General features: G+C 44.3%; 2 protein-coding genes across 2 annotated transcripts in view; both read right to left on the reverse strand.

Annotated features, from left to right (window-relative positions):
* Window positions 1-1,118: 1,118 nt before the first annotated feature.
* prdm2b (PR domain containing 2, with ZNF domain b) lies at window positions 1,119-11,367 on the reverse strand. The gene is given in 7 exon segments (XM_077573463.1): window positions 1,119-1,267; window positions 1,697-6,033; window positions 6,266-6,351; window positions 10,539-10,641; window positions 11,087-11,138; window positions 11,140-11,211; window positions 11,353-11,367. Coding segments are annotated over 7 exon segments (4,683 nt in total). The 3' UTR covers window positions 1,119-1,249.
* An 895-nt stretch (window positions 11,368-12,262) lies between these two features.
* The window catches only part of foxj3 (forkhead box J3), a 114,142-nt gene continuing 106,579 nt past the window's right edge, over window positions 12,263-19,825 (reverse strand). The window contains exons 10-12 of the mRNA XM_077573832.1: window positions 19,548-19,739; window positions 17,044-17,142; window positions 12,263-16,580 (exon numbers count right to left, since the gene is read on the reverse strand). Of these exons, the coding sequence (XP_077429958.1) occupies window positions 16,468-16,580; window positions 17,044-17,142; window positions 19,548-19,739 (404 nt within the window). The 3' untranslated portion in view covers window positions 12,263-16,467. The remainder of the gene's footprint in view (window positions 16,581-17,043; window positions 17,143-19,547; window positions 19,740-19,825) is intronic.

Genomic DNA, 19,825 nt, shown 5'->3' on the forward strand with positions numbered 1-19,825 from the left:
TTCGGGATGTTTGTTCATCCCTATACACAAATTTTCCATTTACGCTGCAAGGCAAAACACTTTTAATTCATTGTGTAAATATAAATTAGAGTCCATTCATAGTGTTGAATTTGACTTTCCCATGTTCATGCTACAAGTGTAACGAGCAGCGTCTGCGCTCGAAATGGCGGAGAAATATTTATAAAAGCATGTTTGGAGGGACACCGGCATCCATTTTGTTACATCATGTTGGCATGGCTCTCAAACAAAAATGACAACAAAAAAGCCACAAAGAATGTGGGAATAAGAGATACTGTTACATTTTTTGGCCAAAAATGTTTCGATCGTGCATTTTGAACATATAGTGACCGATTTTCCGGAGGAGAAAAAAAAAAACACTGACAAATACATTCCATTGTTCAATTCATGAGGCCAATCTTTTACACATTTTGGCAGTTGATTCTAAAGTGCTGCAGGGACGTGCGAGTGATGTTTAATGCTTTTTTTTGTGGACAAGGATCAATATCATCGCATGTTAAGTCGGCGAGAGGGCCGCATTAGCGTTACCGCTGGAATCGCCTGCTAACGTCAGAGAAACAGACAAGTAAAAACATGAGATGTCATTGGGATCCAGGCTGGAGAAATTAAGTTGTCCATTCATACATGCACGCACACACACACAGAATTCCTGAGGACCGATTGTTGCAGTCAACTGCCACATTTCATTTCCCCACACAAATGATAAGCCCATAGAACATTTTCAACAATACGGCCACTACAAAGGTTGCAATCCCACAGAGGTTTGCAGAACAAAACAAAATGCATGAACTGAAGCCAGTGGCCACTGGAAGAGACTTGGAAATGTCTTCTCTAGATTATATACTATATTTCAACTCATGCATTAGCAGGCTCTTAGGGAAAATATAATGTCCAAAAAGAGCCTAAAACAACCAAACGTAGAAGTCCCTAACTGATGCATGATTGCCCTTTGCAATAGATCAGCTTTGACAGAGCCCTAATGTTACTGTTTTGGGTCAAGTAATGACACATTTATTTTACATATATTTATATATATTAACTCACTGCCATTTACAGTGTGTTTCTTTTTTGCAAGGCTTGCGAAAAAAAAACACAAACGGAGGCTCAGTTTAGTTTGCATGACAAGTGGAAGAAAAGGAAAAGAGTCTGTCCCGCAAGGCAGTCGAGTTGTCCTTAATTGTGGGACAACAAGATCCCAAATGTTCCAGGAACACGACGAGGTCAACATGGCTTACTTCATCAGCACCTCCTGGAACAACACAGCATGTAGTTTAATGCACGTGTCACAATCTTACGACAAACAAAGAGGGAGTTTGCTATTTCCAAAAACAAAAATGTCATACTTGCTAATGCGCACACACAATGTGTGAATCGAGTCAACCTGTGGAGGAACTCTGATGTGTTTTGTTCCCCTTTTTCTGGCCATTAGCGTGGGTCTTAAATGGAGGTAGCCAAAACATGCCTAATTATAATTAACCTGCATTAATAAACTAACCACCAATGGAATACAAACTCCTTTATAACAGATGCGCTGCTTTTAAGAATAATATTGTGAAATCACGATATTGCCGTTATCATTGACATCCATAGATTAGAGAAGTGAGGCTACATTCAAATCTTGCTAGCAGACGTAACACCGCAAACTCCCCCTTTAACATGAAAATCCCAAATCACCCACCGGAGCGTCTTTAAGCTCAGGCGTGGGCGCTTCCTCGGGTTTGGCCTCGGCGGCGGGGGCCGTCATCTGCGAGCTCCTGGTGACGGGACCGCCGAGCCTCTCCCTCATTCGGAGGGAGAAGCGTTCTTCTTTCTTGGGCTGCGGGGGTGACGACGACTTGGGCTCCGCCAACCTCTTAGGCGGCGCTTTGCCCATACGCTGCATCCTCGCAGGTGTTTTTTGTGCTGCGGCGTCACCGGGAGAGTGTGTGGGCGATGCCGGAGCCTGGTTCTTCTTGGCTTTTTTGCCGGCGGAGGGGGTCGCCGCTGGGAACGAAGCGGGCCTCTTCTGCACACTTTTGCCCTTCGCCGTCTGCAGTGGTTCGGGTAGCTCTGCTGCACCGGAGCTACGAGCTCTCGTCTTCCCGAGAGGTTTGAGTTCCGGCTCCGTTTGTGCCGCGTCACACTCCTTCTTCCTTGTATTTTTATCCACGCCGTAGACGGCTTCTTTTTTCTTGTCCTCGAGTTTTTTCTTGCTCTTTTTCACGGTGGGTTTCATGGGGCAGCTGACGGCCATGTGCTTGCTGAGACTGGCCTGATAAGTAAACTCCCGGCTGCAGTGGGGGCAGACGGTATTTTGCACCTCTTCGACTTTATCGGCGGCTTTCTTTGCCGAGCTGGCGGCTTTATTCTTTTGTGAAATCGCTTTCTGGACCAGCTGGTTTTTCTTCTTACTCAGGGCACTCATTTTTGTTTTGTTCACGTCCTGGTTAAAATTCAGCCTCTTTGGCTGGCCCATTCTTCGGAAGGCACTCTGGCCCGCTGAGGGTGACGCCACTCCGTTGGGAGACTTGACTATTTGCTTGAGGGGTATGGGGTTCTTCTTGGGAGTGTAGCGCTTCTTGTCGCTAGCGTTGGCGCAAGCCAAAATGTGCTGGTGCAGCTCGGGCATGTTGTCGAAGCTGTTGCCGCACTTGGTGCAGCGGATGGCCGTGCTGAACGTCTGCGGTATGTTGTGCGTGGTGAAGTTGGTGGCGGAGGCCATGGAGCCGGCGTGGGAACGGCTGTGGTACGGAAAGGGGGGCGGCTTGTAACTGGGGTAATGCTGGTTCTGGCCCAGGCGGACGTCGGGGCCTTTGGGCTTTCCGCCCTCAGAGGCCATGATCTTGATAGTAGTGTAGAGCTCCTCATTGGGGTCCTCCGTGCCGTCATCTGCGTGATTACCATTAACGTCGGGCTCTTCTTTTGCAGGCTTTGCCTCATTTTCTTCTGCCGCTTCCTCAGAATTCTCTTGTGCTGGTGTGCAGACGCTGATTTCTTCTTTGGCTCTGGATGGGTCGGTGAAGTTTTGTGGCCGGAGCTTACCACTCTTCACGGAGGTATGTGTGCAGGTGTCATTTGGATGCAGATCTTTTTGGTGCTGTTGCAAATTGCAGAGAAAGGCAAACTCCTTGGAACAAACGGAGCACACGAAGATGGTGCCCACCCCGTGTAGTGTGGTCCTGTGAGAGAGAAGCGCGTCTGCGTCGCCAAACACCTGCAGGCAGAACTCGCACTTGAAGGGCCAATCGGACGCGTGCTCGGCAATATGCCCGCCGAGCTCCTTCATGGAGCTGAACGGGCTCTCGCAGACGTTGCAAACAAAAGTCTTGCAGTAAGACGAGTCCATTTTTTCGGATGCGGGGTGATCGGGGTTCTTTTCGAGAGGCTGAGGTGAAGGGTCAACATCATCCCGAGGCACATGGTTCATGACAGAGGAATCGTCTGTGCAATTCTCAGGCTCCTCTTTTATCTTGGTGTGAGGAAGGCTTTGTGGAAGCAGCAGTGGGGCCGGGGCCGGGGCCGGGTCTTGTGACACAACAGGCGGCGGAGATGTCGGCAAAGACTCCGGCCTGGGTGACAGAGCAGCCAAGTCGGAGTTTTCAGAATTTGGAGTTCCTGAGTCGAGGTCTCGGTGAGTTTCACCGTTCAGCAGGCTGCTGCTTGCCTCAGTCAGAGAAGTGTCTTCTGTAGCCGACAGGTCGACTGAAGAAGGCTCAAGAGGTGCAGGATGATCTAAGGGATCTTGGAGTGGAGTGTTCGGGGAGTCCAGTGTCTCAGAATGCTGCTGCTCTCCCTCGTCTTTGTCATCGCCGGCAGACAAACTCCCCGCCTCTTCCGACAGTGACCTTGGCGACATCTTTGGTGATAGGACAGGAAGAGACCGTTGGGCCGCCGAGTCCGGGGGCTGAGAGAGGGGAGAGTTGGCCGTGGATGGCGGCGAGGGCACGGTGGGTAGTACGGGGGGAGGCGGCGTTGTGGATGTCACGCTCGAAGTGCCGGGCGAGGAGGGGTTCATGGTGACGGGGGTTAGGGATGGAGGAGACCGGTGGGCAGACTCAACATTGGGAGACTGCGGTTGAAAAGTGAGGTTGACGAGCGGCGAGGGTCCCTCCTCTGTCGGCAAAGGCAAACCCACGTACTCGTTCATAAGCACCTTTTCAAGCATGCTGGTGTTTGGCTTCTTCTTTTTGACTTGCAGCTGCGGTGCTGCGCTTCCCTTTAAGTCCACATCTGCAACAGTCTTCCGATGCAAGCTCAAATCAAGTGCAGAATCGCTGAGAACCTTGTTGGAGGTGTCCCCTCTTCTACTGACAGTGTTCGACAGGTCCAAGGGTTGTTGATTGCAAGCGTTGCCAGAGGAGATTTGGGCAAGGTTACTTCCACAAGGGCTCAAGGTTGCACCGTCATCCTTGTCCAGAGAGTTTTCAAGAGGGGAGACGCTGAGGTTCTCCAGCTTTGGTACCTTAAGGGTGTATGAGCTCACCGTCTCAGACTTGCAGCTTTCTGTTCTCAACGGCGAAGTGAGCTGCGGAGACGACGGGGGCGAGGCCGTTCGTCTTTTAAACCGACCCGAGGAACCTTGCAGCGGCGTGACAGAAAGCGGGGACGCCAGCCTATTGCTTTCCGTTATGAGCGTGATGGACGTCTGAACGTCTTGCGTCTGGAGGAGCTGCTTGAGCTTTGGCGACAGATAAACGTTTTTCTCGCGTTGAAACCCCGACGAATCCGCCGCTTGCTGGATTAGGCCGCCCACTAGCAAGTTAGGCGAGGACGACGCCGTGGACGACGTTTCCGTCTCTACTTTGAGGCTGGGAACAAGTGGCGGTGTTGACGTTCTTCTTTTGGATGACGGCGGACAGAAGCCGGACACTTGCTTGGCAGTGGTGGCTCGAGCCTCCACCTTCAGCGCCTGACTGAGTTGGTTGGGGCTGATGATGACGGTGTCCAGACCAAAGAGGGCAGCCGATCGAGTGTCCACTTCGATGACCTCACAGCTACTCACCGTGCTGGTGGACACGATCTTGCCGTCGATGTAGAAACTCAAGTTCTCTGAGATGTTTTTGGATATGTCCACAACGTAATCGTCCCGGTCGGCCTCGTCTTCCGTGTCGGCGCTGGGTACGTACACAAGGGCGGGGCTGGTATTCGGTGAAGCGTTGGGTCGTGGCTGAGCTGACGCCTCCTGCAGCAGCATGCCTTTCCGCCGAACGCCCTTTGGTAACAAGTGTCGTTCGTGTATTCTGCGCTGGTGCCGTCGCATGTTAGTGTGCGTGCCAAATGCTTTGTTACAGTACTTGCAAGGATGGAGCTCTTTAGATGCTCCATTTTCATCTAAAATGAAAGGAGGGTCAGCATTAGGCCCTGATTCCTTGCTGGGCGTTTCATAGTGTGCAGGTCCTCCAGTTAGCTGCGAGCCCACAGCGGCATAGTGACTGGTAGGGCTGGTGCAGTCAGGACTGGAAATGTCCGTCTGCACCAAAGGGCTGAGCAGATGAGCAGTTCCGGCCAAGGAGCCGGGCTTCTTTTTTAAGCCGCTTTCGTGCCTCCTCTCGTGGCGCCGCCGACCCACCTGTGAGCCAAAGGACTTGCTACAGTATTGGCACTTGAAGAGTTGTGCTGGTTGGCCAGCGACGGCGTGAATGTGGATGTGACGCTCCAGACCCTGCCTGGTTGAGAAGCGCCGTTCACAGTGCTGACAGGGAAATGAATCTCCGTGTGAATCCCCTTCGAGCAAAGGGTCGAAGTCGGGATCGGTGTCGGCGTCCTGTTCTTGCCCGTGGGGCGGGGAAGACGGGGACTGGCTTCTTCCCATACCTCTGAAGGACACGTCGGGCTGCCACTGGGCTATTTGCTGCTGTGCTTCATCAGGTGCCTGCAAATCATTAGCATATTCTTCCTCTTCTTCCTCCTCTTCCCCATTTGCCCCGTCCATGATGTCAACTGACATGTCCTGCACATCTCTGTGGTCAGTCATTTCCGAAGGCGGGACTTTGGAGGGTCCTTGTGTTAATGGCCTCTCATCCTCCTCCTTCACACCTGTCAACAGTCATCAGGAATGTCAGGCAAATAAAGAATCGACACCCAGGATCATGTATTATATGTGACAATATATTTTAAAGGCCACACAGTGATGTGGAAATTGATAGCTTGCTCAGACACATTTATAACTCTGGGGCGTGTTCTGCTTCTTCTTTTTTTTTTCAACATTCATTCCACTGAAAAATGTGCTTCAGATGCTTGCCGGAAAGGCGACATATTCACTACTTGCCTTCTAACCCATCCCACATCTCCAAAGGTTGGTCTCGTCCTGTTTTCTGCAAGTCGGCCAGATCAGCTCTTTCAGCTTTCTTTTGGCTGCAGACAAAAACAAGAAAAACTCGACAGTTTCAAAGAACAATGCAAAAGTGTTTCCACCATATTTCCGTAAATGAAAAGCTCCCTTTGAAATGATAGGGCCTCTCGGAACAAGACTAGCCAAAATAATGTATCATATAAAAATAAAGCTGCGATGTAACTTTTTATTTTATGAAACTGAATTTATTAATTAATTCTTAAACTTATGCTGTCATATTCATAACATCTTTTTTTCTTGTAAAATTCCTTAAAAATACAAGGCTCATAATATTACCTTTTTCCTCTCAGTAAAATGTTTGCCGATAATCACAAAATATAAAACTTCTTGTGAAATTAACAACTATATAATCATAATAAACAGGACTTTATTTGAGTCGCATTGTCATGAATATTTAGACTTAATAATTGTTGTGAGGAGTTGCCTCAATTAGTAACTTCACTTGTTTATTGTTTGTCACTTTTTACTTGGTTGGTTGGAACAGTCTTCATTGTTAAATTAAAATGTATACATATTCTTGTAAAATTCTCTCTAATAACAATATATCTACTCATAAAATTGTGTTTTTATTCTGGTTAGGGTTAGACTAATTACCGGCTTCTGACGAATATCAGCTGTCAATGGTAGATCAATTTAAAACTGTTAATCTCAGGGAACTATTTATTTACATTGCAGTTTACTTTATTAGAGATGCTGCTTACCCTGAGAACTCTCTGTACCTTTTATTTTTAAATAATAATAAAAATATATATATTTAAGTGAAACGTCTACATTTCAGGTATTCTTTAATTTTGGGACAAAAAATATTTACTGTAGAAAACTTAAGTCTTTTAACTTTCTAAGCATACTGTCATTTATAAACAAAAAAGCTTCACTTGCGTCACTCAAGCTTTTGTAAGTCAAGATGAATCAAGCGTTCGGGCTATTTATAAAGCAGCTTTGAGCAACTTTATAACAAGTGTGCGATGTGAGAAGCGTCCGTCATGGCATGGTAAAAAGCTGCATGAGGATATCCAGCAGACATTCTAAGCTTTACACAGCTTTCACGGTGAGCATTAGCACGTTGTTTAGCCACTCGGACACTTCGCCGTTTGAATGCCGAGATTCGACAAGCTAGCGACACAATTGGCTCCGAAGTATGGGAATGTAGTGAAACCATTAGCAGATTGACTCTGCAGGTGATGTGTTTTTGCTGCTTCTTTGGCTTTGTGTTGCCCCCCCCCCCCCCCCAACACGTGACCTTTCGCCTCAGAATGTTGCTTAAAACAGTGAATGTACAGTTCATAAATGCTGGGGTTGGGGTCCTCAGTTTACGACGTACTGACACACAAGATTTGCAGGTCAAGAAGCGCACACAATGAACCAGTTTGCACAGCCGCTTGAGCAAGAACACATCTTCATGCAGCACAAAAAGGCACACAAAGTCACTGCTGCAGTTACTGTTTTTCATCTGTTCTACATTTATGGCTTACGGGAATTACTAGTGGGGTGAATGATGCTTGAGTGACGCGTTCCAACGTCTATTCTGAAGTCCATCGTGACCAGCTGTGAGGTCACGGGACCCAGCGTTACAAAGTCTAATTGAAAATCAAAGCACGGCGAGGGAGTTTGTGTGAGGTCAGTCATTGCGTGTCCGTGCACTTGAGGACACGACTAATGACTGCATGGTGTCAACACGGACCAAGTCAGACGGCTTCATTCAAGCTGAATCACATTCAAGCCTAAAGGGATCCATAATGTGACTTGAAAGAGGTTCCCTCCACACGGCCTACATCCATGTGATGCCCTTACACATCAAGACACAATTTGAATAATTGCTCGGGATGTTCAATAGCACTTGTGATACATAAAACATCGCCCCCAAAAAATAATGACAGATCATTTTAAGGAAATTCATTCATATACAGTCATATATATCCCAATATAGCATTTTCCTTTAAAATTGCATAGAACCTTACTTTGAAACCCTAACACCAAAAATCCTCTTTGAAATGTCAATGTAGAACCATAACTAAGGCTTGAATCCCAAATCTGAAACCCTAACTCTGTCTAGACACCCTAACCAAGGCTATAAACCCCAATTCGAAAACCCAACACTAACTTGAAAGTCATCTATGATTGAAACCAAAGTTTGAAATATTTGAAACTCTAAACACATTTTGACACCTTAATTTTAAAACCAACCTCAGGCAAGAAATCCCAATTTGTAACTCTTGGTTGGAACCCAACGTGTATTTGGAAACCCTAATTACTCCTAGATTGGTATCCTACTCTGAAACCCTAATTTTAGTGTGACACTTGACTATGGCATAATACATGAATTCAAAACCTAACAAATGTTCTTGAGAGTTGAGACCCTAATTTAAAATGGTTCAAACAAGTTTGAAACCTAAATTTGCAATTTAACATGTCGTTCAATGACAGCGTAGTTTTTCATCTCATCAGACTTTGATGTCAGTATCTAACATGTTTGATAAGAGTGATTAAAAAGTGCAGTCCACGTTCACATCTTTCATGAAGCATGAAGTGATATGTAGGAAGTGGTAAAGCCATAGCTTTGTTTGCATTATTGTTGTTATCTGCACTTTAGTTTGTGTGGTCCGTCCGTCCGTCCGTCTTCTTCCGCTTATACGGGGTCGGGTCGCGGGGGCAGCAGCTTTAGCAGGGAAGCCCAGACTTCCCTCTCCCCAGCCACTTCAGCCAGCTCATCCGACGGGACCCCAAGGCGTTCCCAGGACAGCCGAGAGACATAGTCTCTCCAGCGTGTCCTGGGTCGTCCCCGGGGCCTCCTGCCGGTAGGACATGCCCGGAACACCTCCCCAGGGAGGCGTCCAGGAGGCATCCGAACCAGATGCCCGAGCCACCTCAACTGGTTCCTCTCAACGTGGAGGAGCAGCGACTCGACGCTGAGTCCCTCTCGGATGACCGAGCTTCTCACCCTATCTCTAAGGGAGAGCCCGGCTACCCTGCGGAGGAAACTCATTTCGGCCGCTTGTATCCGGGATCTTGTTCTTTCGGTCACGACCCACAGCTCGTGACCATAGGTGAGGGTAGGAACGTACATCGACCGGTAAATCGAGAGCTTTGCCTTTCGGCTCAGCTCCTTCTTCACCACAACGGACCGATACAGCGTCCGCAGTTTGTGTGGTTTCTTGCTGATTTTCAGCATAGTATATACTTATGTTTACACCACACTTGCGGTGAAGGTTCAAGACTGCACATTGTAGGAGATAAACTGTCTTTAATATTAATGCTCTATTTGCCTTCATCTTAGTATCCTATCACAGATCTGATATTGTTTGTCAAAACAAGATAGATTTCTTGTTTTCGTTGAGAGAAAAAAAAGACCTTCAAAAACTTAACTCGCAATTTTGAAAGGAGGTGGGGGGTATAGTCCTCCTTGAGATCCTAGTTTGAAACCTAAATTAGCTTGAAACCTGAATTTAAAATGATTAAAATCCATGTTTGAAACCTAAATTCCCAACACTGTTTTAACACGCAAACCCAGGTTTCACATTCTCACCTGACAGCCTAACCTTGAGTTGAAAGTCGACTTTGAAATCATAACTGACTACACACCACTTTGAAACCTTAATCACTGCTTGAAATCCTACAAACTAACTCTCTATTTTAGCACAGTCAAATCACATGAACTAACAAGGAACACTCATCCATGTCACAAGAGCCGAGCAGCAAGATCCATTTATCTTTTACTGACTAAAAAAAAAACAACTGTCCAAAGTTCACAGCGCATTGCGAGGCATTTACGCTCAAGTCAGTTGAACATTGTGTTCAAATTAACAATTTCCTTGTTTGATTGCACATCATTCAAAGTAAATATATAATATAAATGCTTTTTACACGATTGCACAACTTTAAAGAAATGGCGTTTTGATCGGATGTGATTCTCGTATAACCTTGTAGATGTGATCAAAACACATTAGACGTCCATGGACTGGGGATGAAATATCTTTATGGAAGTTCGTTCGATTCCAATTGACAATTTAAAAAAAATAGTTTACCATCTGCTCGGAGGTGTCCCAGGCTAGCCACCTAGCTTCGCTTAGCATTCGCCCGTCTTGACAACCCGACTGACTGGTTATTCCGCCGAAGCTTAAAGCGAGCGCCGGCTCGGTTCGAACACTCCCCCGCAGACGTTCGAAACGGACGGGATATTTTTATTCGCTACCCGATACCGGTGAGGCTGGAGGGGGGTGGGCAGTAGCCACTAGCCAGCAACCGTGGCGGCGGAGATAAGAGTCGGGCGCTCGGCTTAGCTTTAGCTCGCCGCGCTAGGCCACCATCAAGTGGAGGCTCGCCGATGGATGGCTTTCATGCTTTTCGGGAGCTCAGGAAGGTCACATCCTCGACAAGGAGCCGCTCGCGCTGGGGAGGGCTCGATGGCGAGGCGTGGGAGCAGAGCTCCGGCGACCCGTTAACGTAACGACTTTTGGGTGTCATTCGGTACCCACAGCGACGACTTTGATATCGGACATAAAAGTGGAGAAAAGCCCCCCTTCTCCTCCTTCTCCTCTTCCTCCTCCCTCCTTCATATTCATCGACTAGCCTCCCAATGCTAGCCACTAGCTCAACTTAGCTACCAAGTGCTAAGAAATCACTCCGCGGCTAACTTAAGCGGAGGTGTCCGATGTTGGAAGTCCACCTTATTTAAAAGTGTGTCAAATCAACTTAAAAGTGTCCTCCTTTCTGTCAAACACGCACAAAACGAGGCCTCACCTCGACAGTTTTTCCTTTCTTCCTCCGGTGCAGCTGTTATCTCGGGGTTGTCTCGGCTCGCCTCGCACGGTGCTGTACCACACCAGCAGCAAGCCAGGCAGCAGCTCGTCTCCGGACGCGATAGGCTGCTAATAGTGAGCGATGAGCTGGAGCACCAATCACGAGCCGCCTCGCCGCCCTCTCGCACCGCCCCTCCACCACAGGGGGAGATTTGGGACAGCGAGCATCTAATCTGGTTGTGATGCGTTCATGGTGCACTTTGGTACCTTCCATGTCAACATGTCTGCGCCCAAAAAAAGAGTAACAGTGCACTACTTTGACTTTGTTCATTTTGAACCTGGTTGATACGAATGCGGCTATACACACGGAAGACGACAAAAAAAATCAAAGAAAAGGACTCGCGCATATAAATCTATCAATTTCAAAACCAATCACATTTTAGTTTGAAACACGAATCTTGAAAGCCTCATTTAAAAACTTCTTGAAGAGCTACTATAAAACACTGAATTTAATTGAATCTCATAACCTTTTCTTGAAATCCTAATCCTAGTATGAAACCCCAACCCAGGCCCAAGACCCTTTCCCTGGTTTGATACCCTAATTTGAAACCCTAACATTGCCTTTACCATTAACCTGAGACTGTAACCAGAGTTTGAAACACAAATTTGAAACCCTAACCCTGTCTTGGAGCGCTATGTTGAAAGCCTAACCCTGCCTTGATAACCTAATTTAAAACCCCAAACCTCTGATTGGAAACCTTAATTTCAACCCTAACCCTAAACTTCTCCTGAAATCTTAATTTGAAACCATAATCTAAAATTTAAACCCAATTTTGATACCCTGCCTTCAAACTCCAATTTCAAACCTTAAACTTTTCTTCACACCCTAATTTGAATACATAACCTAGATTTCAAACCCTAACCCCAGTTTTAATCTTACATTTGAAAACCTAACCCTCACTTGAAACTCCGTGTCTCCAAACCCGAATCATAGTTTGAAACCTTTCACTTTTCAGAGGCATTAAAAAACAATTTTTTTGATCATTTCTCAGCGACTAACAACTAATTCACTGCCAGTGAAAAATAGATTTTTGACGTATATAGCAGTGAATAAAAAATGCATCATGCCTTGGTGGTGGTTACAAATCATCACGAAGAAGGCTCAAACAGCACAAAATTCCACAGTGAAGTTACCATATTTTATTTTTGAAGTGCCATTCATGCATATTGGGCAAGGAGAGGGCTTGGGTACGGGTGGGTTCAGGTGGTATTGACAATTCTAATAACACTTTACAGCACTAAACGAATACAAAGAGTAGCTGTGTCACCTCATCGGACAGCAAAAGTAATAAATCGTGCAATTTAAAATAAAAAAAAAGGGGGAAAATAGGAGAACAAACAATAAATGACAAAGACGAAATAAAAACAATGAAACACAAACCAAATATATATTATCAACACTGAAACACTGAATGTAGAAACATAGTACAGGTAAAAGGTAGTGTCACACACCAAAAAAAAAAAAAAAAAGCCAATGCATTTTCATCACATATATACAATATAGATATATACATACTGTCACCCTCTGATTGGACGATAACAAAATATTATTTCCCCTCCCTCGTCTATTTCGTGTACTCCCCCCAGCCCCCCCAGAGGAAGAAAAAAAAAGGGGTGATTGAAAAAGACACAATATGTACAAGCACGACGACACCAGCACTGAAGGAAACGACAGTACTAGGATAATGATGGCTGCTCTTGAAAACCACTCCAACCGGGATTTTTTTTTTTTTTCCTCATTCAAAATGTGGTAAAATCTCCCAAATAATCTCTCTGGCAGGTGTAAACGACCTTTGAACACCCTCCCCTCTCTCAAATTTATTTTTTTTAAATCACACCATCAACACACACACTCGCCCGCACACAACAACAAAAAAAGTGAACCAGTCATTTTTCTTACACTTTCTCCCTTTTTCAAGCCACATTTTAAGTTATTTTCCATCTTCACCTGGAAGAAGTGAAACAAACTTTACCTCCATCAAGTTTTACAAGGGGGATGGGCGTAGGCATCCATCATTTGAATTGATGAGTTGGTTCTTGGAAGAAATTGGGGCAACCTGGAGTGCACGACGACATCACCATTTGCTCTAACGGAAGTTTTCTGTCACAAGAGGGCTCAATGACATCCGCTATGAGAAGCTGAGCTACAAAAAGCATCTGGGAAATTTAGTCGAGTGCCCATCCCTGTCATTTTGCACATTCAGCCCTATTAAAAAATGATTGTCATAATACCTTACCCTTAAATGGCAATCCGCCTTAAAGTCCCTGTAAAGTGAAAAGAAATGTCTTGACACCCACGCTGGCTGTCAAGTCTCACTTTGAAAAAAAATAAGACCCCCTTCTTCACTCTTCTGTCATTCTCTATGTGGCGCGTGTGCACTCATGGCTGACAGACAACGAGGCACTCTAAAGCGGTCACACCAGCAGACTAACCTAGCTAGCTCGCTGCGTGTCACAACTGCGACTTTGCATGCCAGATGCCTAAATGAATCCCTGGGCTCCGTTTTAGTCACGCTAAGAATAAAAATAAAAATCAGAAAAAAACAGTTTAACGCCACATCTCCTAAACTGCACGTTATTAACAATCATCTTCAAAGATGACAAATGCGTGTAGAAAGAAATCACCGAATTCACTTTACAGGGTCTTCAAAGGAATAGTTCAGCATGTTGGGACAAATTTTTCACACGATGAATAAATCATCTCGATGCGTGGTGAGTTTCACTCTGGACCGGAATCATTCCAAATCCCTTCATTCCTGTGGGAAATGTGTTTTCACGTGCACAATGGAGGCCGACTGCTATCCCGTGGGAAGGATTGCTCAATCCCCAGGTGAGGAATCATGGAAAAAGCCAGCCCACGGCCTCTGTTAGAGGAATACAAATCAGGCATGGGCATAATTAGATGATTGATTGATCGTTTAGAATTCCATCGATTGTGTGCAATTGATTGTGATTGAGGCAAAATGGAGAAAAGGAGGACAACATGACGTCAGTTATGGGAATTGACACCTCCGGGCATCGTTATTCTGTTCAATAAAACGCCGCCATGCAAACAGGAGTTCAGAGTTCAGTGATCGAGCGCATGCAATAAAAAAATAATTTAAAAAAACCCTAACAATTAATTGTTTGTCGTCAATTAGGGACATTTAGTCAAATGTCCGTCCCTTGGTGCAAGAGCCAGACCCAAATTGTCAGATTAAATGGAAAAAAAAAGGATGCCGGTGTTGTTGTTGTTTATATATTTATGACTTGGTGTGATTGAATTTGCATGTAAGTGTTGCTGTTTTGGCGCCCATCCGACATGGAATTTTCCACCGCTGCTAATCACCCTGTTTCCTTTTGTGTGCTTTCCCGCAAAAATCGGTTGTGCTTACAGCAAAGCAAAAAAAAAAAAAAAAAAAAAAAAGATCATAATAACCTCAGTGCCAAAACTCCCAATATAGCAGTGAAGTTATCATTACGTAAAAAAGAACAAAAAAAAACAAAAAAAAATGACGCACATACAAAGGGCAGGAGCCTATTGATCATTAATTGGAGGTATCTTTTAGCATTCTTACAGGTAATGTAAATCCTAGCCGTTAGCCTAATTGTAAACCTAACTAAAGATGAAAGACTCACTGGAATCAAACTGTGTTATAATCTTACAGTGATTTAAAAAAATATATAATTTACTTTTAATCGAGTTTATTTGTATATTGGTCTCTCAGGCCAGATATCCATACATACCATTACTATTCTTGAGTAACGGATTGGATTCTTTGACGACCTCCCACTAAAATGACTGCTATCGAACCTTAAGCCTAATGCTCGCTAAAGTCAAGTCAAGAAAGCTAAGCTGCATTCTGAGCCATTCAGTGAAAGCGGTATGGTTTTATTTCCACCTGAATTCTGTTGGGATCTACTGTATGTTTTTTGTTTTTTTTTATGATTAGAGGCGCAACAATGAATCGATTAATCGACAACTAATCAATCAAACTAATGATCAATAGACTGCTATATATAAATATGACTTAGGGATGGGCATTTCCTTGATGGCTTATAGGAAAAATTAACATTCTATTAATTTTGGAAAAAAAATAATTTCAAATGGCAGAAAATTGTAAACAAAGTGTCTATGTGCATGTAGATGATAGTCGACAGCGTTTCTGCTCATGACAGCCAAGAAGCGCACTCCATTTGACCTCCATCGCTTCCAGACATGACTAATCAACCATCAATTCATCGACGACTATGCCCATCCCTAAAAGCAGGGATTCCCAACCATTGTGAGTCATACGTTGTCCAATTTTACTTAATTGGTCCAGTTTATTTATTTACTACAAATAAAAGTAAAGTGAGACGAGATCATCAAGATTTCATTGTACTTTTTGTGACATTTTTACGGTGTTTTGGGCTAAATATGTGTATTGGCTCAATAAAGGTTGGGAAACACTGCCCTAAAGGGAATATTTATGGACAGAACGACATGGATGATTTTTTAAAACTTAACACAAAACTAACATTTGGTATCTTGCTGTCACACGCATCATATTGACTTAAATTAAAAGAAAAAATACACTTTTGCAACATTTAGGCTGACGTTTTACCTGTAATTTTACCTTTTTTTTCATTTTTTAATGTGGGCCAAACACTCGTTTGTCTGATCACATTGGTTGGCTTTCATTCGATGGTTTCATATTGTTAACAGTAGGCCTTGAAGACCTTTTTTATTTGTATTTTTTTAACACCCTGTTCAAAACCTCAGCGAGCATAATCCAAACGCAATGCCGCCACTAGCCACACGGGGGCCCTCTTCCACCGTCTAGCGCAGTCACATGACTCACAGAGGTGGCCTGTGTTTCTTTTAAAAAACAATAAAATAAAATAAAAGAGAGTGAGAGAGAGAGCTTAATTCATCCACGAGGCAGTTGAGGCCAACACGAGAAGAAGAATCACAAGCTCAAATCACAGAACAGTGGTGGAGTGGCTTGGCTAAAAGCGGGGCTAAACGGGTGGGGGCAGGGGGCGGGGCTTGGGTTTTTGGAAGGCCGCGGGTTAGGATGGTGGGAGGGGCGGGCTGGAGACGTACACTCGATCCTGTCCCACTAACATGATTGTCTTTTTCTGCTTATGTAAAAATGTTTCAGGGCAGCCCGTCTAATGTTCGCCCACGTAGAAGGGGAGTCGGGGGGTTGTGGGTGGTGCGGGGTCCTCTTCCTCCATCTCCTCCCCCTCCCACGGCCTTTTTTTTAGCCCAGCCTGATTTCCTCTGGCTTCCACCTCCTCCTCTCCTCACTCTCCGCTCCTTTTTGTTTGCAAGAAAAATAAAATAAGAGGAGGAGGCTACACAATGGAGTCCCAGTCAAAATCATCCTGGATGTCGTCGGCCGGCATGCGATGCATCTGGAAGTTTCTGCTGGGCATCATGTGCTGCTGGTTCATCTGAGCGTGGTGTCCTGCGGATGAAGGTCGTAACATCAAGAAAGGCATTTATTTATCAATACATCCATTTTCAATAACATTTTAAATCAGTAGGTGAACTGGAAAATCTCTCTATCTCTCTATAGCTGCTTTTCCACCAACAAGCCCAGGATCTTTGAGTTCTGGATAACGGGAGTTCTTGGTTGTAAAAGTTCCGCAAGGAAAGTGCGATCTGTGTTTCCACAGTGTCTTGTAGTTCTCGGTAATTAATTCAAATGAGTCTGATGATGTATGCGGTAGTCAAAATACGACCAAACTTACAGAAAGCAGGTAAACGTATCGAGTCAGGTAAACGGCGGGAGCCCAGCCCATGTAACCCCCCCCAATTTTACCAACCAATCAGTCTTGGTCAGCGCTGCCCACCCCCTCAAAAGTTCTAGCCAGCTCAGCGGTGGTGGAAAATCCATCCATCCATCCATCCATCCGTCCGAGTCTCACCAGTCATAGTGGGTCCTGCGCTGCTCATGGGGGGCATGTGGGGATACCCCGGGGGCCCCATCATGGACATGCTCTGTCTGGAGTCCATGTAAAGATTTCCTGACGAGACAGAAAAACATTTAAACTTTTGATTCAAAGCATATTTCAGTTTCAATATGATAGGTCCATTTTGAACATTCCAGTTATAAAAGGGTGTGTACACTTGTGCAACCACATAACAGTACTGTACTTTTTACTGCTCTCTCCTCAAAATATTAAAATTCACGATTTGGTAAGCAAGCATGATGCAGTGTTGGTGGTAAAATGACCCTTATTGTAAAGGTCAATTTTTGAACATTCCAGTTATAAAAGGGTGTGTACACTTGTGCAACCACATAACAGTACTGTCCTTTTTACTGCCCTCTCTTGAAAATATTAAAATTCACGATTTGGTAAGCAAGCATGAGGCAGTGTTGGCAGTAAAATGACCCTTATTGTAAAGGTCAATTTTTGAACATTCCAGTTATAAAAGGGTGTGTACACTTGTGCAACCACATAACAGTACGGTACTTTTTACTGCCCTCTCTTGAAAATATTAAAATTCACTATTTGGTAAGCAAGCATGAGGCAGTGTTGGTAGTAAAATGACCCTTATTGTAAAAAGGTCAATTTTTGAACATTTCAGTTATAAAAGGGTGTGTACACTTGTGCAACCACATAACAGTACCGTACTTTTTACTGCCCTCTCTTGAAAATATTAAAATTCACTATTTGGTAAGCAAGCATGATGCAGTGTTGGTAGTAAAAAATGACCCTTATTGTAAAGGTCAATTTTTGAACATTCCTGTTATAAAAGGGTGTGTACACTTGTGCAACCACATAACAGTACTGTACTTTTTACTGCTCTCTCCTCAAAATATTAAAATTCACGATTTGGTAAGCAAGCATGATGCAGTGTTGGTGGTAAAATGACCCTTATTGTAAAGGTCAATTTTTGAACATTCCAGTTATAAAAGGGTGTGTACACTTGTGCAACCACATAACAGTACTGTACTTTTTACTGCCCTCTCCTCAAAATATTAAAATTCACGATTTGGTAAGCAAGCATGATGCAGTGTTGGTGGTAAAATGACCCTTATTGTAAAGGTCAATTTTTGAACATTCCAGTTATAAAAGGGTGTGTACACTTGTGCAACCACATAACAGTACTGTACTTTTTACTGCCCTCTCCTCAAAATATTAAAATTCACGATTTGGTAAGCAAGCATGATGCAGTGTTGGTAGTAAAAAATGACCCTTATTGTAAAAAGGTCAATTTTTGAACATTCCAGTTATAAAAGGGTGTGTACACTTGTGCAACCACATAACAGTACCGTACTTTTTACTGCCCTCTCCTCAAAATATTAAAATTCACTATTTGGTAAGCAAGCATGAGGCAGTGTTGGTAGTAAAATGACCCTTATTGTAAAAAGGTCAATTTTTGAACATTTCAGTTATAAAAGGGTGTGTACACTTGTGCAACCACATAACAGTACCGTACTTTTTACTGCCCTCTCTTGAAAATATTAAAATTCACTATTTATTAAGCAAGCATGAGGCAGTGTTGGTAGTAAAATGACCCTTATTGTAAAGGTCAATTTTTGAACATTCCAGTTATAAAAGGGTGTGTACACTTCTGCAACCACATAACAGTACCGTACTTTTTACTGCCCTCTCTTGAAAATATTAAAATTCACTATTTGGTAAGCAAGCATGAGGCAGTGTTGGTAGTAAAATGACCCTTATTGTAAACAGGTCAATTTTTGAACATTTCAGTTATAAAAGGGTGTGTACACTTGTGCAACCACATAACAGTACTGTCCTTTTTACTGCCCACTCTTGAAAATATTAAAATTCACGATTTGGTAAGCAAGCATGAGGCAGTGTTGGTAGTTAAAAATGACCCTTATTGTAAAGGTCAATTTTTGAACATTCCAGTTATAAAAGGGTGTGTACACTTGTGCAACCACATAACCATACCGTACTTTTTACTGCCCTCTCTTGAAAATATTAAAATTCACTATTTGGTAAGCAAGCATGATGCAGTGTTGGTAGTAAAAAATGACCCTTATTGTAAAGGTCAATTTTTGAACATTCCAGTTCTAAAAGGGTGTGTACACTTGTGCAACCACATAACAGTACTGTACTTTTTACTGCCCTCTCTTGAAAATATTAAAATTCACGATTTGGTAAGCAAGCATGAGGCAGTGTTGGCAGTAAAATGACCCTTATTGTAAAGGTCAATTTTTGAACATTCCAGTTATAAAAGGGTGTGTACACTTGTGCAACCACATAACAGTACGGTACTTTTTACTGCCCTCTCTTGAAAATATTAAAATTCACTATTTGGTAAGCAAGCATGAGGCAGTGTTGGTAGTAAAATGACCCTTATTGTAAAGGCGCATCCACACATGGACAAATAACACAAGCGGCAAAAGACAAACAAGTGCGGTAACTACTGTGAGCGACGGTGTCGGGTTTCAAACCTGTGCCAAGGTGAGGGCTGGGTTTGTTTGGGTGCATGGGCGCGTGGCAGACGGCCGGCTGCACCGTCCCCTGCGGCTGGATGACGCCGGTGCGGGCGAAGAACTGGTTGATGGACGAGCACAGGTCGGCGATCTGTGTGGGCTCCAGCGACCAGTTGTTCAACTCGGCCTGCCGCATGCTCTCTCGCAATCCTGAGCGGGGAAAAAAATGGAGAGAGAAAAAAAGTCACTTAAGTCGGTCTTTGACAGGATTATACACAAATTCTATTCAAGAGTCG

Source organism: Vanacampus margaritifer, chromosome 8 (genome assembly GCF_051991255.1).
Source record: "Vanacampus margaritifer isolate UIUO_Vmar chromosome 8, RoL_Vmar_1.0, whole genome shotgun sequence".
In the NCBI taxonomy this organism is placed as follows: domain Eukaryota; kingdom Metazoa; phylum Chordata; class Actinopteri; order Syngnathiformes; family Syngnathidae; genus Vanacampus; species Vanacampus margaritifer.